General features: G+C 45.3%; 1 protein-coding gene across 1 annotated transcript in view; it reads left to right on the forward strand.

Moving 5' to 3' along the window:
• Positions 1–25,526, forward strand: part of ST8SIA1 (ST8 alpha-N-acetyl-neuraminide alpha-2,8-sialyltransferase 1) — a gene marked incomplete at both ends in the record, with an annotated part of 110,846 nt that overhangs the window by 68,582 nt on the left and 16,738 nt on the right. The window contains 2 exons of the mRNA XM_080914982.1: positions 8,881–8,990; positions 16,889–16,981. Of these exons, the coding sequence (XP_080771108.1) occupies positions 8,881–8,990; positions 16,889–16,981 (203 nt within the window). The remainder of the gene's footprint in view (positions 1–8,880; positions 8,991–16,888; positions 16,982–25,526) is intronic.

Raw genomic sequence — 25,526 nt, forward strand, 5'->3', positions numbered from 1 at the left:
CCATATGGGGTTGTTTCCTGAGCTAACATTAAATGTGCAAAACCTCAAAGGGTTACTTTTTATAGTCGTCTGAGCAGCAAATTGTAATGGACAAGGCCTTATGATGGGCATGCAAGAGAGAGGTCCTGAGTTCAATCCCCAACACCCGCCTAAAGGCTGGGCATGCTGTTTCCTTGTAATTCCAGTACCTGAGATATAGAGGCAGGAGGGTTGCTTACAGCTCTCTGGACAGCAGACATACTCAAATGTGCAAGCTAGGTTCAGTGAGAGACCCTGTTTCTAAAAGGTTAGGGAAATAGTGGTTGAGGAAGATACCTAACATATCACACACACACACACACACACACACACACGTAATCAGTATATAAATATTCACTTCATCCAATTTCCAAAGTTTGAATACTTTGTAGAGAACACAACTGCTGACTTTCCTTCTCAAAATCACCATGTTGTTAGCAGAGAGGAAAGTACAAACTTAGCACTCACATTTTTGGGAAATTGTTTTTACAAATAATTGAAAACTGTTCTGCAAATATTCTACAGTCGGTACTTGCATATCCCCAGAGAAAGTTCAACAAAGACTTCAACAACTATCTGTAATAAGAAGCATTTTCCTTGAAATAAATGAGCTAATTACTAGATGGCTTTCATCACAGAAATGCTCGAACATTCAAAGGAAGAACACAGCTGAAATTGATTTGGATTTCCAAAGGCTTTGTCAAGTGGTTGAATAGCAAAAGCATGTTAGTTTCCTCCTGGAAGGAACTGGGTTTCTTTGACTCAACTGTGTGCCTATTTTCCCTGGCCAGCAGGTACCATGCTTGTTAGGGATTCCCTTCTGGTAAATTGTTCATCCTTAGTTGAAGAAATGAAGCAGTTGGGTAAGAGACACAGTTGAATGCATCTGAGGACTATTGGTGGAGGGTTGGGGCTTAATTGGTGTGTTGCTTCCAATATAATTAGGTCCTTGAACAGGGTGGTGCAATTAAATATGTTGAGGAGGGCATAATTAGATGGGTGGGTGATAGTGTAATTATGTTCATAAGTGGGGGGTTATAATTAGATGTGAAGAAAGGAGGGGGTATATTTGGATGCTTAGGTTGAGGGTATAATTACCATATGTGCAAAAAATTAAATTATGTGTGTGGGTGAAGTATAATTAAATGTGGGCATCCATCTCTAGTGGTAGGTGAGGGGACAGAGAAATGACCGGTCTGGATGCAGTGACGTGTGTGTTGATGTCTTTACGGTCAAAACCCTGAAATTTTCATGAAGAAACGTGGGCATATGATTTGACATGCTGACTAATAGAAGTTGACACATGACAACTTTTGGGTTATTGAGAAGGTTAGCAAAGCAAAGCAGTTGACACATGACAACCTTTTGGGTTATTGAAAAGGTTAGCAAAGCAAAGCTTCTACTTGTCTGACGTGACTTCAGTTCTCTACTTACTGTGGTCACTCACTCCTTCCTATAGTCTCGTGATTTTTTTTTTCCAGCTTTAATTTGTAACTGGCAAGGAGATCTCGCTCTCTGTTGCCATCAAAGAGAAAAAAGGTTGGAGGGAAACAGTGGCCTGAACAGACAAATAACAATAGTAGAACCTCATCACTCTCTCACCACCAACAAAAGCAAGAACCCTTCCCTACAGCTTTATCCCCTTCGTATGGTCAAGTGTGAAAATTAGCATCAACTCCTAACTAAGAGAGTTCCACCCAAAGTTCCATTACAATGAGACCAGCAAACCTTCACTTTTGGCAGCTTAGTTATTTCAAACTTCTAAAACAGTATTGGTTCCTAAGCAGTTATATTATCTACCCTACAAAGGGGTAACAAAGAAAGGGTATGGATCATAGTTAAAAGGGGGACTAGAAAGTGATGCAAGAAGCAAAGGGGGAGGAAGGGGAAGGAGGAGGAGGGGGAGGAGGGAGAGGAGGAGGAAGAAAAGAGTCAATGGCAGGTAAAAAAAAATCATTCAATATACTGAAGAACGTGGTGTCAAAAGAGGAAAGTACAGTGAGAATTCCATCAGATCTATTCTATATTAAAAGATTAAAAAAGGGGAAGGGGGGCAGACGTGGCATCACATGGAAAGTGGAAGGCTGAGACTGGAGGATCAGGGGCTCAAGGCAAGCCTCAGCCACATCAGGAGTTGAAGGCCAGGCTGGATAAGGTAGTGAGCCCTATTTTATAAAGCAAAGAGAAGCAGAACCTGACACCGAGGAGATCGATGGAAACAATAGGAAGCAAACACCAGGTTTTGTTGTTCTTCTTCTTCTTTTGGTGCTTTTGTTCCAGTGATGAACAGTGATGTGTTATCCAGATGAACCCCTTTCTCCCAGCTTGCTTTTGGTCATGGTGCTTCATTGCAGAAATAGTAACTCAGCTAGGACACTCACTGTAGACAAGCGTTGTGCCTAAGAGCTGTGCGTAGGTACACTGACCACTTTGCACCAGCAACTGAGGTCATAGCGTTGGCACTGCTGCTGGCCTGGTGGGGTCATTGACCCTACTCTCCTGTGTGGGCATCTCAGGCAGGGGAGGAGGGACATGGCTTTGTGAGTGACTCTGGTTAGCGATTTTTCATTCATTTAATTATAAATCCATTTAGGGGTGTTCTGACACTGGGAAGGCACCAGCCCCCACAATTAAGGTTTTTAGATGTTGATGGATTCTCCCCCCCACAGGTCATGTTTTGGCCAGAAGTATTTTCACAGTTGGCTGTTAGTTTGTTGCTGACAAAATCTTCTACCTTGCAAGGCTGGTAAGATCATTCAACAGTGAAAGGTGCTTGTTGTCCAAGCCTGGTGGACCAAGTCTGATGCTTATAACTCACTGAAAGGTGGAAGGAGAGAATGCATGGCACAGAGTTGTCCTTGGACCTCTCTCAGAGCACCGTGAGTGACATTTGTGCCCATGGCACATATTCAATAACACAGATAGCTTTTTAAAAAAGTCTTCTAGCTTTCTAAAGAATTTAACTCTCGATCCTGGTGCAGAACACCTGAGAGTCCGATTGTTATTTGCATCCGTTTACTAATTCTTTGAAATTCTCTCTGTTGGGTGAGGTGCCTCAGCCTCTTCCCTGTGCCTCAGGCCTGCACACTTTAGCCTTGGTGCTCTGTGGTCCTGTCATTTTGTTAAAGCCTGGTTTGTGTTGTACTAGTGAGCTGTAGACACTGAGCGTGTCCTAGCGGCTCCAGCTCACAGTGGATGATTATCAGTGGTTGTTGAATGAACGTAGAACTTGGTTACCAGAGTTCAAAAGAGGCCCAGATGGTGCAGTGTGTAGGAGATGGTAAGGCATGGGGTCTCTCTGGTGGGACCTGGTCAGCTTTGCAGATTACCTTCAGTTTAGCAAGTGATCTGATCTGTCTGCTCCATCAAAAGGAAATTTCACTTTTCATCCAGAAAGTGAAGGAAAAGGGGTCATTTGTATTCAATGTGAATTTAATGGCAGTGGCCCCCGTAGGCTCAGCCATCTGGACACTCCACCTCCAGCTGGTGGCACTGTCTGGGGATAGTTAGGAGGCACAGCCTTGCTGGAGGTCGGGCATTACTGGAGGCCAGCTTATGTGTTCACAGCCTCTCCCTACATGCTGGTTTCTTCTCTTCTTCATGCTTGCATGTGAAGATTCCGGACACGATGCCTCCCACCGAAGTGGACTTTATCCCTCTGAAACCGTAACTCCAAATAAACTCTTTCTCCTTTAAGTTGTATTTCGACATGGTGCTTTATCGCAGAAAAGTAAAATACCCAGCCGTCAATGCAAGGAGTGTACTGCTGATCACTATGTGTTTGATTTGATCACGGATGCCACACGGAAGGATGAGAAGCCATGACTTGTAGAAACTCACATTTAAATCGTGTACTTTTTATAAGTGGGAGTAGTAGATTCACTCACAAATTTCATCCATACACAGATGGATTGAAAATGTGATTCTGTTCAAAATCTATGTGAATCCTTGAAACTGAAATTCTCTCACACTATGGACTATGTATTATAACAGAGTTTTAGCAATGTATAAATTACCTCAGTTACTTTCTCCTTGCTGTGAGAAAATCCCCCCCCGGCCCCGGGGAGGCAACAACTTAAGGGAGAAGTAGTTTATCTTGGCTTACATTCTCAGAGGGACACAGTCTGTCACCGTAGGAACACAGAGCAGCATCAGGGAAGGCACTGGTGGGATCAGGGGCTGGCTGGTCATGTTGAACCCATACTCTGGAAACTAACAGCAAAGGGGAAGTAGAACTAGGCAATAAAGACTCAAGGCCCACCCCCAGTGACATACACTTCCTCCAATGAGGTTCCACTTCTTAAAAGTTCCAGAACCTTCCTAAACTGCACCACCAGCAGGAAATGAAAGTCCCAAGCTTATGGGGGCTTTTATATCCAAGTCACCATGGTGATAATTTGCCCCATGAAGGAATTTAACTTTATGTATAGTGATGTTGATTTTATACAAATAAATGCATCATAACACATAAATATCATATATGTATATTAAACGTCACACTTTCTGGGTGATGCTCAAAGATGTCATCCTCATCTAGTTGTCATAGTGATGCTGGGAGGGGGGACTGAAGTGTTGTCATCCATTTGGTTTTCAAGGGCCCTGAGGAGGTGACTGAAAACGCAGATTCTAAATCGATTGACCCCATCACCGCATTTCATCGATCTCTCATGTCCTAATCGATCCTTTCATTTAAAGTAAGAGTTTTTATTAATATGAAAGAGGGTCTGAGATGTCAGCTTACTGCCACACTCAGATACAGTGAAACGTGCAAGGAGATTCATCAGAAAACATAGCATGGAAGGGCTTCATAAAGATACTTTCTCAAAGTTGTAAGGTTCACGTGTCCTGTGTTATGTATGCTGAAAGGGGTCTCCTCACTGTACATCATTCTGGCCAGCACTGACCATTGCTAAGTGCCTTGAACCTAAACTACAGTAAGGATATTATCTCACTTGGCTAGACGAACACTCATGGTATTTTCTCTTCAAGTTTCTCCATGCTGAAAGCTTTGCAGAGTGTTACTGTCCACTGGTGTTTTAGCATCACCAGCACGGTGTTTTCTGACACCAGAGAGAACTTTCCCAAACAAAATTGATTTCCTCTGTGAGGCCAGCAGCTAAGAAAATGAAGGAGAAGCAAATTTCAGATGAAAGTCAGAAATACTTCCCCCCTAAATCCTAAGGTTTGAGAGGTGATGCCCACTAAGGGTGTAGACACATACTACTTAACTTTTCTGCTCATAAAATGGTTCTTCATTGTTAAGGTAGAGTTAGACAGTTAAACAGATCACTTTGTTGTCCTGTCCCGGGAAAACCCTTGAAATTTAGAATTGACAAGGCTTAGACATGCCCATGAACTCTGCCAGGAGGAGGCAAGAAATGGAAACAAGGAGGGGGGTGGGTGTGCTGCTGATGCCTGTGGCATAGAGGGTGTTTTCTGTCTGTCAGCCCCTGTTCTCTTGGAGCCCTGCACAGCATGGCCTCCCTGTGGAGTCATGGAGCACTGAACAGAGGCGTGTGACATGTGACATCCCAGAGCCTGGTGATCTGGGAGTTGGAGGGTAGCCTGTGTCCCCCAGGTCTACTTGTCTGGGTCCCAGATTCTCGCTGGAAAACCTGGAGTAGCCAGCCCCGCTGTAACCCAGGTCTCTCCTTTAACAACTAAGAGACTTGGGGTTTTATGTATAAATCCTACTATTAGTGGGGGGATACCTGGAATGTCCCCCCTGGCTTAATTATCACGGCATGACTATGTGAGACCCTTATGGTGTATATTCATATGTTAATGGCATTTTTCTTTCGGTATAGGTTTTTCTATTACATATCTGAATAGACACTTATATGCCTCCAAGTCAGTAGACTCGGGTCAAGTTGCTTACTGCTGTACCTTTCCTGGCCAAGGACACCCGTGGCCTCCATGCTGCCCAGCTCCATGGCAGGATCAGTGCTGCTGTCCTTCATCTTTTACGAGCACTTGGTGTATTTCCCTCCTCAGCCACTGCCTCAGTCCTGCTGGGTTCCCTAAGACCTCTTCTCCTTTCTGTCCTGACTCTGGGCTCTTGAACCTAATTACCTGGTCCCTCTGCACCATTCACTCCACAAAGACCAGCGCCCTGTCTGCTTGTCACCTCCAGGCCACTTAGCAGTCACTCGATGTTCTTAAGACCTAGCTTTTAATCAGCTCCCCAGACAGGCTGTCCCGGTCTTCTGCCAAAGACAAAGGCACCCTTCCTCCAGTCCTCTCTCTCTCTCTCTCTCTCTCTCTCTCTCTCTCTCTCTCTCTCTCTCTCTCTCTCTCTCTCTCTCTCTCTCTCTCTGCTTTCTTTCCTTACTTCCTCTCTGAACACCAGCACTTCCTCCCTCCAGGGTCCTTTCAGAACCAAGGACTCTCCTCACCTCTGTCACCCTATTCCAGGTCACTAAACTCCTTGGATGTCACAGCAGACCCCTCCTCCTGGCCAGACACGGTTGACCACAGTTCAGCAACGATCATAATGCTACCCCTCCGCCTGCTTCTGTAGACTTGGCTCTCATCCTGGAATAACAACCACTGTCTTTATGGTACCTCACAAGGCCCGCTCACCCAGCTCCCGACTCATTTCCCAGGAAACCTTTGCCCCTCTCTCTCACCCCAGGAATGTTCCCTCCTCAGGGTCTTTGCACCAGAGGACCCTATTCAGACCTACGACCTACAGACATCTGCTTGGGGGGTTCCTGTGTGTGTGTGTGTGTGTGTGTGTGTGTGTGTGTGTGGCTGGTTACCCTGGTTACAGGGAGTCTCTGGACCCTGTCCCTCTCCATGGACCACCTCAGTCTGTCCTGCTGTTTATCCCTCCACATTCCTTCACCTTTCCTTATTTTCTCCAGTAGAGTATGAGACTCAAGTGTACATGGATTGCTCATGGGTCACAGTAAACACTGGTGGGACACACCAGCCCACGTGAGCATCAGAGCGTCTCTGCCTCACTGATGATAGCTGGCACCGTGGTCCAAATGCTCCTTTGAGGAACGACTAAGAAAAGTGTACATTGTCCTGAATGAATGAAGCTGTCAGATGTTCTCGGTTGCCAGCCTCTCTTCAGGCACCCCACTCTGACTGACGTTTATTGGGGTCATCTCTGCTCTGGTAATGCAAGTGATTCTTTCTCCCAGTGGGCAAATGCCAGGGCACTAAACTTCAGACACCATATATTTATCACCAATATTTACACAGCCCTGGCTGTTCATTTTACTACTAGAAACGAAGGGAATAAAATCGTCTCACATTGGACTAATTGCTTCCCTCAGCTACCAATGAAAGCAGAGACTCTTGGGAATGTTTTTCCTGGTTGAGTTATTACCTCATGCCTAGGCAAGAACTTTCTACTGTATATTTGTGAACTAATTTCATCTTATTTTTGGAATAATATATGTTCTTCCTATGCCATTCACCCAGTGTGGCCATTTTCTAGAACAGCCGTGTGTTTACAACATCTTTGTCCCAAGAACTCCCACAACTGTGTTCTGCTCCAGTCACTTCAAGGAGCCCGGGGACTTTGCAGTTCTTGCTGACCCAGCTAGAAGGGGTCAAATGATTTATTTCACTCCCAGGAACTATTATGGGCTTCCATGTTCCCTGACACTATAAATAGTGCCCCAGGCTGAAGCACTCAGAACAGTTTCTTTGCAGTCTAGCTCGATGTTTACAGGAGAAAGTCACATACTGTCTGGTTTGACACAAGTTACCTGTCCCTTAATGGCTCCTGAGTGCCAAGCAGAACCTCCCAGGGTGCTCTGCTTATAGCAGTGCATTTTCTTCCAGCAAGCATTGTTGCCTCTGTTCATGCATGTGCACTTGCACGTGTGTGTGTGTGTGTGTGTGTGTGTGTGTGTGCAAGCGAGTGAGCAAACGAAAAGTCAACATTCTCGTCTTTATCAGTTACCTTCCATTGTAATTTTGGAGGAAGGGTCTTACACTTACCCTGGAGCTGATGATTCTGGCTGGCTAGTGAATTCTGGGATCTCTCTGTCTTTACTCTGCCCTCCCAGCCCCCACTCCATGCTGGGAGTCCAAGCACACACAGTCACATCTAGTGAGCGTGCAAGTTGTGTGGCTCACACTCAGGTGCCCTTTCTTGCCGGGCAAACACTTTATTGCCTGAGTGATCTCCCCGGCGCTTATCTTGCTCTTCAAGGGGCAAAGCTTTGTCTGCGTGCGGGGGTACGGTACCTACTCCTCCTCGGTTGTATGCAACAGTCGGTGTGGCTGTCCCTTCAGCAGAGTCAGCGCCTTCATGGTACGGTGTAGTTTGTGACTTAGGTTTATTTCACACTCCATCAGCCTGTTCCCTCTTCATAGTCCTCACTGTGACTCTGGAAGCCTCGGACTTCTGTGTCCTACTGGTTGTCTCAGCAGTTAGTATAAGAAACATCCAGAAACTTCCGAGGAACGAATGCCATGTGTGTCACTGGAATCACCCAGGAGAACAGAATTCCTTTGACTATGTCCTGTGTGATGACCTTAGAAACCATCCTGTGTTTAGTTTGGACTTTTCGGCTTTCCCTAGCAAACTTCCTGTGCTAGGTGCTCAGCCAATTTGAGAAAGAAAAATGATGTTCTTTTAAATATATTGTAAAAAAAAAAGTTACATTTAAACATATTCTAGGGACATTTTGTTGTTGTTTCTGTTTTGTTTTATACCCCCGAGCCCCACCAAAGAAACAGTCCAGCTTGATTTTCAACAAACCAGTGACATTCTTCTTCCGGATACTCTTTTTGCTCTGCTGGGACTTCTTTAAAATTCCTGGGGTCTGCTGTCAATAATAATTTCAGAGCAGTTGTATGTTCTTTGCAGTGAAAACCCGCCTTGTTTTCTGTTGCTAGGCAACCCCCTTCCAGCTGCCATTGAAGAAATGTGCGGTGGTGGGAAACGGTGGGATTCTGAAGATGAGTGGCTGCGGCCGACAAATAGATGAAGCAAATTTTGTCATGCGGTAAGAGAGAGCACGCACGGTGTGGCCTCTGACTTCCCTCCCTTTTTCCCCATCCTTCCATAAGCCCCCAGGCCTTTCAAACCTAGTGGCTTGCGATTAATTTCCTATCGCCCATCTTTAGTTTCTCTTCAAGCCGGCATACAAGTGAGGTTAGGAGTGCACTAATGGGGGGGGGCAGAGAATGTTCCCCAAGAAAGTTCAAAGCCCAGAAGGCTCCCATAGCAGAAGTACTTCTTTGCTGCTGCTCGTGGGGGCAGTGCGGGAAGCGTGAGGGCTCAGATCTTCCCTGAGATTATATAGTTGGGTGATTAAAACCTTGAAAACTGCTCTTTCCTGGGGCTAACTCTACATGAATAAACATTTTAGCCATTTGTGCTAAACATTTAGCCAAGTGTGCTCTGAAACTGCCACTGAAACTGGCAAGAAGGATGAGGGAGAGAACTTTGCATAAGAAGGAAGCTTGGTTAGCAGGTGGAGCAGCTTTGGTGAAGCACCAGAGGCCCTTTCAGAGCAGTGATAAAAATTGCTAAGCTTGACCAAGAGACAGGGCCATTCAAGGTGGGGTTGGAGTTGGGGGTGAAGAAAATGTAGAATAATTAGGCTAAGCATGGTCCCTGCAGGACAGAGGTTAGCTTATCTGGGACATAGTGTGGAAAAGAAAACATGTCTGGTTGAGGAAGCAAAGGAACATGGAGAGGTTGGGAGACTCTTTCAGATGAACCTCAAAGTTTCAAAGACATGGGAATGACTACGAGCCAGGAACCCAAGGATGCTGTAACCAGGACGGACTCAGGTTTAATTCTTGGCATCTACCCAAAAGGCTAGGGCATCTCCGTAAGTCCAGAGCTGGGAAGGTGGAGACGGAAGGGTGCCTTAGGCTTGTAGAGCAGCCTTAGGCTTGTAGAGCAGCCTTAGGCTTGTAGAGCAGCCTTAGGCTTGTAGAGCAGCCTTAGGCTTGTAGAGCAGCCTTAGGCTTGTAGAGCAGCCTTAGGCTTGTAGAGCAGCCTTAGGCTTGTAGAGCAGCCTTAGGCTTGTAGAGCAGCCAGTTTAGCTGAAGTAATGAGCTTCAGGTTCAGTGAGAGACCCTGCTTCAATATACAGCAGAGAGTAGCTGCAGAAAACATTGTTGTAAACCCCTAGGCTCTACATGCACACACACATACACACACAGACACAAACATACATACCAACACATATACAAACACACAGACACAAACATACATACCAGCACATACACAGACACACAAACACAGACACACACACACAAACATACAAAACACATAGACACAAACATACAAAACATACAGATACAAACACACAGAGAAAAAAACACAGAGACATACATACACACAGATTCACACATAGATGTACACACACATGCACACAAACACACACATACAAACACACATGCAAACACAAACACACACAAACATACAAACACACACACATATACAAATAGACACAGACACAAACACACATGCACACACAAACATATAAAACACACAGACACAAACACACAAAGCACACAGACATAAACACACAGAGTCATAAATATACAGACACAGACACATATACACACACATGCACACAAACACATATACACACAAACATACACACACACAGACACACCCACTCCAAACCCTGGGCACTCCATGATGCTGAAGAGCTAATAATGAGAACAGGGTTGGTAGGTCACGCCCCATGGTTGACCAGTTGGTGCCTGCACGGTGTCATCTTACCTCTTTGAGGGTGTTCGAGGAGGGGAAAGGAAACATTCCTCAGTCAATCCTGATTCTCTATAGAGCTATGAATACTGTGTGGTTGTTGTTGTGTTCCCGTCCTTTTAAAACCTTTGAGTTGCTCTAAAGCACAGTTGGGATGCTTTCTGTAAATATTCAGTGAGGAGAAGTTAGAAGAGGTTTTATGGCAAGAGCCTGGTTCAGCATCTGCAGCAGAGCTTGCGGAAAGACAAGGTCCCGTGGTCCTGCCCTCACTGACCCGCCACGGTCTCAGCTCTCATTGTGTCCTGCACGCTGGTCCATCCTGCGGAGTCTTTCCTTAAATTGTTAACCTGTTCATCATGGAGGCTGCAAACTTGCCCTTGGGGGTAACTTCCCTTATCGTGGGCAGGAGGTCTATTCAGGAGGTTTTATTTGCCAGGACTGAAAGGCTAAGAACTCACTTCCACACTACCATCCAGAGTGTAGAGAAAGTGCTGGTTTCTCTTGATCTTGGTTAGCCATAGCCTTAGGGAGGGAGGTTTCAAGCTTCTTAGCAGATTCTATTACTTCTTGTGTGTGTGTGTGTGTGTGTGTGTGTGTGTGTGTGCATGTGTGCCTATGTGTGTCTATGTGTGTATGTGTTTGTGCATGTGTTGTCTGTGTGTGTGTATGTGTGTGTGCCTATGTGTGTCTGTGTATTTATGTGTCTGTGTGTGTGTTGTCTGTTGATTATATGTGTGTGTTGTATGTGTGTGTGATTTGTATGTGAGAGTATATGTGTTGTGTGTGAATATTTGTTACATGGGCATGAATGTGTTTGTATGAGTGTGTACATACATGTATGTGGGTTGTATGAATTGTGTATGTAAGAGTGTGTATTTTTGTGTGTAGTATGTGGAGTGTGTGTTGCATGTGTATGATTGTATGTGTATGAGTGTATGTGTTTGCATCTTCCATGTATGTGGCTGTATGTGTGTGTGTGAGACTACCATTAGCAAGATGAATGTTTTGACCTAACATGTAGAAGAACATGCCTAAGTACCATAGGGGATTATCTTGTGGTGCCCCATTCATCCCAAACAGACACAACTGGGTTGGCCTTTATGGTGTCTGCTGTTGATACCACAGGAGCTCATGGCTATTGAGTGCCTGGCATTAGGCTTCACTGCATAGCCTTCACTGTAATGCTCACAGGATGAGCGAGGGGAGGAAGTGGTTAGGAATTTAGAGAAGACATCATTATACTCAGAGCTGTGTGTCTGTGCTCCTTCCATTTCCAAAACAGTGCTGTTTTTATAACACATCTGAAATATTTAAAAGGCCGAGTTAAGGCAAGTAAGTAAGAGTAGTGAGTGTTTTCTTTGTTATAGTGTGTGTTCCAACGCTAGTCATGAGAGGACCTCTTTGTGAAGCCCATTCCCTCCTTCGCATTCATGTTCCAGGTCATCGGGCTTGTATGGGAAGCATCTCCAGATATTGAGCCATCTTGGCAGCCCAAGAGTAATAATAACTGATAAATTATTTTTAAATATAACGTGACAACTAGCAGGTCTATTTATGAATAGATGTTTAGCATAGAGATTGGGACATAGCAAGAAAACTAATATACTATTAGACTTTCAAAATGAACTGTTTAGTGCATAAATGGGTACTAGAAAGCATGTGGTGTGGGCAGATGAAGCTGGGAACCGGGTCTCCACATAGATCTGCCTGCACAGTGTACCCAGATCACAGCTGAGAATGTCCCCAGGCTGCCCCTCAAGCTTCCCATAATGTTCTTCGCATAGACATTTTGTGAACACAACCTTCAAAGTGCTAAAAACAAATTGCCATTTTTCCAAGCACACATTTATTGTTTAACCAAAAGCAGCACATTAACAATAATCCCATGGGGCTGGATATATCACCCAGTGGGTAGGGTACTTGAATAAAACTGGATGTGGTAACCCCAGCACCTGGAAGGTAGATTAGAATTTAGGGTCACCCCTTGGCTACATATTGTATGTGAGGCACTCTTGGGTTCTAGGAGACCCTGTCTTACAAGAACAGCACCAGCAACAACCACCGCAAACTCTTGAATTCAGTTTCTCTAGAACATTTACAAGGCAGAAGTAATAATGATGACATGTTGAAGGCAAACTGTGTGGCTCTCAGTCACAGTGTGGTGACAATCTTCTGGGTTATATGCATAGGAGTCTTCTGTGTACTTACACACACACACACACACACACACACACACACACAATTTGTTTTCTCTTTGTTGAGTCTTCTATCCACTCAGCTTACCAGTTCAAAGGATTTCTCCCTCTTCTGTGCTCGGATGTCTGTCCGGATCATAAGCATCTCCACTATGAAGGCACTTTAAGCCACTAATACCTCTCCACAAGCCAACAAGCAATAATGTGAACTTGGGGACACATAACACAATTATACCTTATTAAAAACAAACTGACTGTGTTAAATGGGCCATTTATGTAAATCCATGTAATTATCAATTTAGGAACTGAGGAACTAAGATTGTAGTGCATTTTTCCCAAGGAAAGAGATACAGAATGTGGCCCTTTGGTTTGTGCTGGAAGAGGGCATTTACCCAGAACAGAAGGCAGATAGTGAACCAGCACTCACTGTGATCAGATTTCGGAAAGCCACACGTAACCCTCTTTTGTTACCAGAACCCCTCTGTTACAGGACGACTCTGCTTCTGTGAATTTTACTATTGTTTTGGTTTGGGGGTTTTGTTTGTTTACTAACAAAACTTTTCTTGAGGTTTTACTCTGTGGTAGAAGACATGAATGGATCCAGGCATACAAGCCGTGGAACATAGAGGGGAACATGTCGTGGGCTTCTCTCTTGCTTTTGATCATTCAGTTCCTGGATAAAAGATACACAACTTTTATATTTACAATAAGCCGTAATCAGCACCTTCTGTGTTATAAGAATCTATTTCTTCATTGATAACACTATTTTATAATTTGCCATGTTCCATCTGGTCAGCTCTTAACTCCAATTGGCTCGCCCTCCTGGCTGTATTTTTATGACTCACCTACCCCAGGATGGCTTCCTCCTCTCCCTTCCTCTTCTCTTCCCACATGGTTCTTCAACCCCAAGCCAAGAAACCCTAAGCCAGGGAACCCCAAGTCCCGCCTATCTCAATTCTGCTCAGACATAGGCTGCAGGCATCTCTATTCACCAACCAGTCAGTAATAACTTGGGGTTCAGAGTCACATAGTGTCTCTTGAGTCTACATGCGGACTCTGTGGGAAACTGGGCTTTAGGGGCCAGTGTTTAGTGTTACAATACCAGCAGCATCTGACCAACTCACTAAATACACCAGCTATTTATTCGTGAAAACTAATTTGTTATTGACAGAAAGTGTTACGAGGACTCCCTAGCAAAGGTTAGAACCTATGGTTGCTTCTCAGGTAGATGTAGGTAGTCAAGATCTAAGCTTCCTTAAGCAACACATACAAATTTTAGCTTGTGTTTTATTTGGGAGGCATCTTGTCGTTGCAAAGATCAGTTAAATTATGCAGTCATGGTCTGATCCATACTATGGCCCGATATGGCCTGGTATTGGTGTCTGACTCCACTCTTCCACAAGACTCCTCAGGAAGCCTGTGGAGTGTTGTCTCCCCATGAGCTTGGAGATGCCTCGGAAGGGAGCTTGGTGACTATCTCCTGCTCAGCTTTCCCTAGTGCCAGCTTTCAGTGACTGAATCACCAAATCACCAGCCGGATGACTGGCTTGTGTATGGCTACCAGAAAATTCAGCTTTTTATTACCCATAAGCAGATGAAAGGGAGACTTTAAATCAACGTGCAGACGGTTCCGCCTCATTGGCCTGGTGTGGTTGGAGTCACAAGGCTCAAAAGAAAAAAGAGCTGGGGCCGGGGGCGGATCAGCTGATAGGTACATGGTCTTTCATCTTCCAGGGCACATCAGGAGAGAAAATATAGCAGCTCACAGACCAAAGTATTTGTTTGTTAAAAACAACTTTTTCTATAAATAAATGATACAAGTTGGACATGCCCTGAAGTGGCAGGCATCAAGTCGGACATGTGGCTGGAGAGAGCTTATACTGTATACAAAAATCAGATTTCTGATACAATAATAGTTTTGATTTTTTTTTTTCTTGGCATCAAAATAGAGACTTTCAGCTGAGGTCTTTTAGTCCTTACTGTGGTCCAGGAAGGAAGACAAAGTCATTATCTTAGTTTCAGTTCATGGAAAAACTATGCCTCCTGACCCCAGAAAATAATGCGTGACCCTCCTGATGCCCACAGAAAGTCACAGCTGTGGTGATGGAACAGCCATGTTTCCCACTGTATACAGTCCTGAGGCACCGTTACCGAGGGAAACAATTAGGGTAGGGATGGGGCTTGGGGAGGTCAGTGGAGTGACTGCTTTCTCTCCTGGAGATCACTTTTTGGGCTGGTAATGTGATTCAGTTGGGAAAGTGTTAGCCGTACATCTGAGTTCCACCTCAGTTCTCAAACAAAAGCCAGGCATGGGGGGCATGGATTTATATTCCATGACATGGGACAGGAGGATGCCTGGAGCTCACTGGATGGGCAGTACAGCCAAATCAGTGAGCCCTAGGTTCAGTGAGAGACTTTGTCTCAAAAAGTAAGGGGGTGGGGAGTGGTGAAGGAAGATACTTAATGTTGTCTTCTGTTCTTACATGTGTGCACTTGTGTATATATCCCATTCATGTGTGTATGCATGTATGCTGGCACACACACACACACACACACACACACACTACTTTCACAGTTTGTTGAGCAATGATCTCTGTGTCATCTCCCTAATGAACCTATATTTTGGTTACATACACAAAAATATTCATGAGTTAGGTTAGCCGAATAGTACGTGGCCCAAAGAGTGCTGCTAGGATGTTACTATTTGGAGAATAAAGAAGACCATGGTAGACAGCATGATTGATCAGTGTTTATCTGTAGAGCATGTAGGTGATGACGTCAGCCCTCTACCTTCCAAGCCCTCACTTCCAGTTTAAAATACTCCCTCCTGCCGCTTCAAGCGCTGTTTCTTTTTTCATTACGAATAAAGATTTATTGAATCTTGTGTAGATTTATATATGCCTGTGTGAGTTTCTAAGCGTCACATGTGTGTGGGTGCCAGCAGAAACCAGAAGAGGGCATTGGATCTTCTGGAGTTAGATTTACAGGCAGTTATGGGGTGCCATGTGGGTACTGAGTCCTGGTCTGTGGCAAGAGCACTAAACACTCCTAAGAGCCAAGCCATCTCTCAAACCTTATTTATTTATTTATGTTTTTATTTTTGACTCAACGTTCCATGTAGCCCAGGATAACCTCAAACTCACTGTGTAATGAAGGTTGACCTTGAACCCTGTATCTTCTCATCTCTACCTCCCAACTACAGGATTAGAGGTGCATGACACCACACTTCACAAACAACAAAACATCTCTTGTCTTTGGTAGAGCATCTACTTTCGTCACTTCTTCCAAAACAGCACACACACACACACACACACACATACACACACACATACACACACACACATACACACAGATACATACACACACACATACACACACACACATACACACACACACATACACACACACATACACACACATACACACACATACACACAGATACATACACACACACATACACACACATATACACACACACATACACACACATACACACACATACATACACACACACATACACACACACATACACACACATACACACACATACACACAGATACACACACACACACATACACACACACACATACACACACACATACACACACATACACACAGATACATACACACACACACATACACACATATACACACACACATACACACACATACACACAGATACATACACACACACACATACACACACACATACACACACATACACACACACACACACACACACACATAGACACACACACACACACACACACACACACACACACACACACACACACACACACGAACATGCGCGCACCAAAAAACCAAAAGGCTAATTCATCATCTAAATCCTTTGAAAAGGGAAAGGTAACAAAAACAGTTACAAATCCAGTCAGAGTTAGCATCTCTATTTGCGTCCTAATCACCAATGTAATTTACAAGTGTGTGAGTCATTCTGAAATGTCCCTTTCTGCTTTTCTAGGTGTAACCTCCCTCCTTTATCAAGTGAGTACACCAGAGATGTCGGTTCCAAGACTCAGCTGGTGACAGCTAACCCCAGCATAATTCGCCAGAGGTGAGGTTTCCTGGCTTCTCTTTGTGGGGGACCAAAGAGGAAGGTTTGTGAAGCCATTTGCATCTTAAAGGGAGCGAGTATAATTCAGCCTCGCCTCAAACAAAGAGGGAAGCCATCTGGACAGGCAGGAAGGATGGAGGAGGGAGTTGGAAATAAACTAGACATGTATTGCGGGGCGTCCTCCGTATTTCATGCTTCCTCTGGGGTTTGGCGCCTTTCTGCCAGAGGTGGCGTACATGACAAGGGGACTGAATGTTCTGTTCAGAGTGCAGCACAGTATCCTGCCCGCGCATTACTACTCCTGTGTGGTGCGCTGACTCTGGGTCCTACTTTTCTGATCAGCAACTGTGAACTGGCTTGTTCAAACACAAACAAAGAAATGACCAGTTTACCACATGCACAAATCAAGACAGCCATGTCTTCTGAATGTACAAGAGCGTGCGTACGGCTACAGTAGATTCGTTCTGCTATGTCAGACCTTCCGACGGCAGGTGAAGTCCTTTGTTGGATTTGTAATTAATTAATGTATTTATTTTACATTCCAATTGTAGCTTCCCCTCCCTCCGCTCCTCCCTCTCCCTCTTTTCCCTCTCCCTCCCCCTATCTTCCCCCCCTCCTCCTCCAAGAAGGGGAGGCCTCCCATGGATATCAACCAGACTTGGCATATCAAGCTGCAGTAAGATTCGGCACATATTCTTCTGTTGAGGCTAGACAAGGCAGCCTAGTTAGGAGAAAGAGATCCAAAGGCAGGCGATGTAGTCAGAGATAGCCCCTGCTCCTGCTTTAGGAGTTCCGTGTGAAGACCCAGCTGCACGACTGTCACATATGAGGTCCATCCTATGCAAGGCCCTCTGGTTGGCAGACCAGCCTCTATGAGCCCCCGTGGGCTCAGGTTAGTTGGTTCTGTAGGGTTTCTTGTGGTGTCCTGGACCCTTCAGCCTTCTTCCATCTTTCCTCCCCCTCTTCCACAGGATTCTCTAAGCTCTGTTTAGTTTTTGGTAGTGGGGCTCTGCATCTGTTTCTGTCAGCTGCTGGGTGAAGGCTCTCAAGTGGACAGTTATTCGAGGTTCCTGCTTGCAAGCATAGCAGAGCATCATTAACAGTGTCAGGGGCTGTGAGGAGTGGCAGGCTTCCTGGCCTGGCCTGGGTCTCAAGCCGGGCCGGTCATTCTTGTTGTATTAAGTCCAAAAACTTGGCAGCCACAATGGGAGCTTTGGGGCAAGTGTCTAGTGGGTCCCCAGGTGAGCTCAGAGTATTTGGTAGGAAGGAGAACGAGCAAGCTGGCACCCCCTCGAGTCTGACTTACTGCCCTTCAAACTTGTTTCTTCATGTAGCCTTCCATCATTTTTAAGATGCGGTCATTTTCTTTGTTGTTATCAGTTTATCTAGTGTTTTTATCGGGAGTTAAATTGTAGATTTTCAGTTCCTTATGAGTTTCTTACCTCCTTTATGTAGACATTGTCAAAATCTCAAAGTGCTTTTGGGCATAACATGTCCTTGTGTGGAAACCAGAACCCTTGGTCTGGCTTATTAAGTTAACTTTCCGTCACAAAGCCCATCTTTTGGCTTCAAGTGTTACAGTGTCATTTGATAGAATCATCTTCCAGACATCTAATTATTCCACATACAACTAAGGATGGGGATCTGCTAAGAGTCTATTCCCGGAGTGAGATAAAACAACCTGTTTGGGTGTTTTCTAGAGACATCTTTGCCCTACTCCTACCCCTGAAGAGGCCGCCCGGGAAGCTGTCAGGCAAACTTCCTTTTGTAGCTCGGAGGTATTTCTGCAACATCAGACTTATTTTCATTCTGTGTCTCCCGAACCTCTCGTGTGTGTGTGTGTGTGTGTGTGTGTGTGTGTGTTTGTCCATTTGTGCATATATGTAAAGGCCTGAGGCTGACATTGGGTGTATTCTCAATTTTGTTGTGTTTTATAAAAATGAAAGAAAGAAAGAAAGAAGGAAAGAAAAGAAGGAAGGAAGGAAGGAGGAGCAGGACTATATTTGGTAGAGGCATGTGATGGTGAGGTGGAAGGGGGTGCCTTTGTGGGTCCATGCTAAGGCATCTCTTCGCCCTGAGGTACCAGCCATTCAAAGAAAGGCAGGGAGAGAGTCAGAGAGACAGAGAGACAAACAGAGAGACAGAGGGGGGAGTGAGAGAATGTGTACAGAGGAGTAGAAGGCCAGCCATGAACATGTGGAGAAAGGGGGGGGGAGGGAATAGGGAGAGAAGGGACCAAGAGGGAAGAGGGGAAGAGAGTAAGGTGGGGGGTTGGGAAGGTGGCAAACAGCTCCTTTTATACTGAGTCAGACATACCTGGCTGTTGCCCGGCAACTGTGGGGCGGAGCCTAGAAGAAATGCTGACAACTTTTCAACTGATTTTCTGAGACAGGGTCTCTAACTGAATTTGGTGCTTGCTGATTAGCTGGATTGACAGGCAGAGTAGCAAAGCCACAAGATCAATACACCTCTGTCTCCTCAGTGCTGGTGTCACAGGTCCCCACTACTGTACCCCGAGTGCTGAGGACCCAGGCTCAACTTCTTATGCTTGAGAACAAGCACCTGAAAGTGATCCACTTCCTCCACTCCTTCTTAGCAAACATGTTATATACATACTTTTCAAAACTATGTCATGACATTTAAGGAAAGTAACTTGATCCTGAAAAAAGATCAAAGCCGTTTCTCTCCAAAGTTTGTGGCTCGTGTTCCTGAAACTTCTGTTCCTTCTGCTGACTTCCTTTTTCTCTTCTCCAAGCTCAGAGCAGTGTTTTGGTGTCAGCACCAAGGGCTAGCCGTTCAGTTTGGTGTCTGTAGTGTAGCAGGGGATTAGAAAGCTGGGCCTAAAGCTGGAGTGGGACACAGTGGGGATGAGAAAGAACTGGCCAGGAGGCTATGAATGCAGTGCTGATGTGAGAGGCAATGTCACAGAGCGGTGAAGAGCATGGGCATTGGGAGCTGTGTATATAGCTCAGTGGTAGAGCACTCGTCTACCACACACAAGGCCTTGGGTTCAATCCCTGGTACCACCAACAAAGCAAAACTGAAGCCTCCACAATTTTTAGCCTTAAGCAGACCTGTTCCTGAGTTTTAAAGCTCTACACTCACTGTCTCTGTTGCCTGAATTTTTTAATCTCCTTTCTGTCAATTAAGAATAAAAAGTATTCTCCTCAGGACTATTGAGAAATTGAGGTAAGGTAAGTGAGTTCACAGAACCATGCTGATTGATATCCCAAACTGTTCCTCCAGGTCATGTCCTGTTGTAATACACCCTGATCTTGGGTTAAACATGCTTTTAAATGCATCGTTAAACACACAAGAAAGTCCAGGGCGGGCTGGAGAGATGGCTCAGTGGTTAGAGCACTGACTGCTCTTCCAGAGGTCCTGAGTTCAATTCCCAGCAACCACATTGTAATGACTCACAACCATCTGTAATGAGATCTGATGCCTTCTTCTGGTGTTTCTGAAGACAGTTACAGTGTTCCCATATATATTAAATGAATAAATAAATCTTAAAAAAAAAAAAACAAAAAAAGTAACCATCTACTTACTTTCCCTCATCTTCCCATATCCAAATATGCAGAACAGAACAGAAAGTAGGTCCTAGCACTTGGAGATTTAAGGTTGGACTCCTAGGTCATTCAGTGGCTTCGAGTCTCTCGGTAACTAGATTTTCTTTTCTTTCTCTTTTTGGAAAGTGGTTGGACAGATTACAGCTAGGGGTTTATAGCTGGTGTCGCAGTCGAGCCATGACTGGAAAAGAGAGGACTTTAAGGCTTAAAGGGTGGACTTGCACTTGAATTAGTCTTGTCAATCATAAAACTCCTAAAAGAAGCAACTTAAGGTAGAAAGAATTTTTGTTGTTGTTCATGGTTTGAGAAGGTACAGTCAGTCATGGTAAAAAAAAAAAAATCATGTTGGTAAGGTGGTGGTGAGGGAGTGAGGTGCTGAGATGGCTCGTGCTGCTGAGGTGGCGGGACACATACCAGCTAATCCAGCTGGAGCAGGGGGGGGGGGGGAAGCGGTGACATCGTGTGGGTAAATCAGGATGCTGAGGACTAGGGGCTGGAAACGGGCTGTCTTACATATCACAAAGCCTGTCCCCAAACTACTTTCTTAGTGAGAGTTCCCAAAGATGTCACAGCTTCCTCTGACACCATCCCTGGCTGAGGACCAAGTGTAAAAACGCACAAGCCTGTGGGGAGACATTTTACATGCACGCCGTAAGCACCATTTAACAGGAAAGACTTACTTAGGACTTTCTATTCTGTGCTCTGATGATTCTGAGAGTGTGGTAGTAGGAAGGAGATGTCCTGATAGTCTCAGGCATGAGTTTAAAAATTTGCTCCAGAATCGGTAGCACTGTTCGGAGAAGCTTGGGAGGAGTCACCATGTTGGAGGAGGTAGGCCACTGGAGAAGGGTTTCGAGAGTTTGATGGCTAAGTCTATTTCAAATTACCTCTCAAGATGTGAGCTCTCAGAAACCAGTTCCAGCTGCTGTGCCTCCACTGTGCCACGGCAGACTTTCTCTTTTGAAACTCCAAATAAACTTTCTTCTGTAAGTTGTGTGGTGACTATGTGTCTTGGCGATAGAAAAGTAGCTGTTAGAAACAGTAACAGAATACAGGGAAGGATGAGGAAGACACATTTAATACATACCAAGGAACCGAAGGTGCGATCAAGCCACAGCGTGGCTACCTTAACATGATGACCCAGCAGGAAAGAGATCACAGGCACCCCCGGGTTACTCTAAGAGTGTCATCTACTAACACTCTGTGCTCCGGGGCCGTTCAGTAATACCAGGCACAAGTTATGATCCAATGTGTATTTGAGATACAAACCTCCTGGTTTCACAGAATTTATGGCAGGAGATGCAACTAACCCAAGGGGAAAAGAGAAGAGGGGCGGAGCTTGTAAGAGCCTCCGGCCGGAGGACAACATACTATCCCTCTTGCTTTTAGAGTCTTATCTGGCCCTACTTGAAGGTCTGGAGGTTATGACTCAAGTAAAGATGCCAGGAACAAGATTCAGCCAGCTAGAGAGGTTGGCAGCAGATCTGGTTAACAGCCTCCTGTTAGTGTAAACTCAGGCATTTACCTGGTGCGTATGATCAGGGTCCACATATGGTATTCCCTTTGAGGCAAATATACAGCAACAAAGTTAGATTGTCCAGACTTATCTCTACCCTACACAGGGGCTCATACTTATAGACAAAGAATATTGAGGACAAATGATGAAAGAATGACGTATTAAGACCTTCTCTTCTTGGAAAAGTTCTCCCATGCAGGGCTCCAAAAGCAGGAGGGATGGGATGCTCAGGACTTTTCTGGGGGAGCTTAGCAGAAGTTGTCCTGGGAGAAGGCATAAATGATTCATAATAAACAAAACATCTCATCAATCCAATGTCTCCAGGTTGTACAAATATTAAAAGCCCACCAAGCATGCAACAAACACCTGGCAGTCAAGACCTTCCCAGTGCCCCCAGTTTGGATGTCCCTCTCTTAAGATGGTAATGAGACCTAGGCTAAGCTGCTCCTTATGGAAACATTTATGTGCTTAACGAGGGTTCTTGTTTTATTCCACTCTGTGCTTTTGTATTTTAACCAGAGCTACTTAGAGGTTCTCACAAAACAGAGAGATGCTTTATGCGGAGGAAATACAGATACCTTGACTTTCTGGGGTGGGAGCGGGGGCTGAGGGCTGGAAAGGAATCTTTAGTAGTCTTTGCCTCACAGCACTTTGACAGCTCGTTCTTCCAGGCCAGACGCTGCTAAGATTAACTATGGCATCTGGGAACTAATGGGAAGCTAATGGGAAACAGAGCAGACTCTTCCATGCTTCCAAGTACCACGGAGGGCAGAAGCCAGAGCATCTGCTGCGGTCCTTCAGCCGGAGGCTCTTACAAGCTCCGCCCCTCTTCTCTTTTCCCCTTGGGTTAGTTACATCTCCTGCCATAAATTCTGTGAAACAAGGAGGTTTGTATCTCAAATACACGTTGGATCATAACTTGTGCCTGGTATTACTGAATGGCCCTGGAGCACAGAGTGTTAGTAGATGACAATGCTTTCTGAGAAGCGCATTTGTGCTGGGTAAGACTTTCTGGCTATCATCAAATAAATATTTGGTGGTAGAGGCTCCATGATTTGGAAGGTGGAGACCAGAAGCTGTCTGTGATTCAAGTTCTATGTTTGTGTTCTTGAAATCAGTTTCCCCAGAGGACCACCATATTTCTCTGTCTGCTTGGCTTCTGTGGGGGACTTCTCCCTCAGTCTGTTACCTTCACGGTGATGAACTCCAGTGTTGCTTTTGAGGCTCTCTCTTTTTCTGCCTTCCTCCCTACAGCTCTGCATATCTTCTGTCAAGGTTAATTTTGGATATCAACTTGATTGGACCAGGCTACGCTTGGCCCTGGTGAGGCACGCGTTTGAGTGTGTCTGTGAGGGTCTGGGTTGTACGTCAGAGAGAGGAGATCAGCTCTATCTCTGGACCATACCATCTCCTGGGCTGGAGTTCCAGACTGAGTAAGAAGGGAAAAGAGAAAGCCAGCTGTGGGTTTTCCCAGATGTGAGCCCCCCCCCCCCCGTCCCAACACTGGGGATGATTCCTGCTGCATTTTCTTCCTTAACATAATAAACTGTATGTCTTCAACTTCCAAGATACAATAAATCCTTTCTTCCTTCCTTAACTTCCATCCTGTTGAGGATTTGATCATAGAGAGGCTGCCTTCCCTTGGAGAATTCACCCAGGGCCTTCAGCTTTGGGCAGAACCACCACAAATACAGTTCTATCCTAGACATCAGTGCTGTGAGTACTTCAGATGGCTGTATGTCTAGATCCGCTGAGACGTCCCACACTCTACATTCAGTGCCCCACGATGTACCAGTCATCATTCTTACCAACCCTCCTGTGATCCATGTTGTCTTCAGCCATTCTTAAAATAAATAAATAAATAAATAATCAAAATTTATTCCTGGAGAAGTTCATGCATGCACACAATGTATCTATCCCGCACACTCCCTCCACCTCCTCCCAGAGCCCCACAGGACTCCTACTCATAGTGTAAGCCTATCCACGGGAGCATGAGTTACACCTCTAAAGAAAGCTTACTCTCCTTCCCCCTGTGGCTAACAACTGCCAATAGCTGCTCAGCCAGGGGTGGGGCTCTTTGAGCCCCCCCAATGCTGAAATTTTGAGTAGCCTACTGCAGCTCTTGTGCAGATGACCACAGCTTCTATGAGTTCCTGTGTGCAACATTCTCTCATACAACCCTCTTCCACCTCTGGCCCTTACCACCTGTGGCCCGTTCTTCCTCAGTCCCATGAGCCTTATGGGTAAGCTTGCCATCCATTTCATTTTCTCCTGCTTGTCTCAAACGTCAGCATCACTCATCCATCTGACAGACCTGCTCATTGAAACCTCTCAGTGTTCACACAATCACAAGCCTTAGCCTTCCAAAGGCATTGGGCCAGCCCCTCCCCCATCCTTTTATTCTCAGTGTGACATATACTCACTCCACCAGGTACCAGGGTGCAGTTTGTGTGCAGTTCTGTGGAGATATGACATTTCAGTGTTTTAATTAAATCACCACCGATGAACAGATCAAAAACCTTAGAATCATCATACCCTGTTCCAGATTACAAGGAATTTCCACCAGCTGCAGGGCATGAGGGTGGAGGTTGGGCTAGATTGGGAGTCACAATCCTAAACCAAGCTGGATTAATTCTGTAGTAAATAGTTTTTAAAAGGCAAAGGCTTTCATGCACCATGTCATGCTACCCCTGTTACTCTGTTCCTGGTGGTCTCTCTGTCTCCATGGATAGCCACCCGTTGGCACCTGCTACCCTCTGGTCTCAGCAGTGGCCGCCCTCCCAAGGCTTCCTGCCGCGAACTCTGCTTAAGTTCCCACCAACCCGGTAAATCGAGATTCATGAGGCTTGTGACTCATCAATCAGACTTATATCAGTAAATTCTCACCCCACAAAACGTCCACACAATAAACTCAGAGCCAATTGATGAAGATACAAACTGCCCACCTAGATAAGACAAATTGTCCTGTTATAAATCCTCCAGTAGCAGAACCCAATGGATCCACCATCTGAACGGAGGCCTCCCCTTGTCTCCATCTACCTTCCTGCCCAAAAGGAAGATCTCCTTTCTCCTGCTTCTCTTTTCCTCTCTCTGACCTGGAAGTCCCGCCTACTCCTCACCCAGTGATTGGTCCCCTGAAATATTTATTCATTAGAGAAATGTTCTTGTCAAATAATCAGAATAGCACAGAAATCTCTGGGAAGGTGGAGAGCGATGGTGACTCACAGAGAAACTCAGAGACTCTGAGAGCCAAGCGTGCTGCTCTCCTGGCTGGCCGGTCAAACCTGTGCTGAATCTCTTCTTTCTCTGTTCACTTCCCAACCTTGCTTCACGATGCTCAGGCCACTGTGCACAAGAGAGAAATAAATCTCCAGGGCAGTCTGAGGAGGGAGAAAGGAAGACGACATGCACCCTTGGAACTGAGGAGGTGGAGGAGCACGTTTTGGTTACCAAATGTTGA

Source organism: Micromys minutus, assembly GCF_963924665.1.
Source record: "Micromys minutus genome assembly, chromosome: 3".
NCBI classification, from domain to species: Eukaryota; Metazoa; Chordata; class Mammalia; order Rodentia; family Muridae; genus Micromys; species Micromys minutus.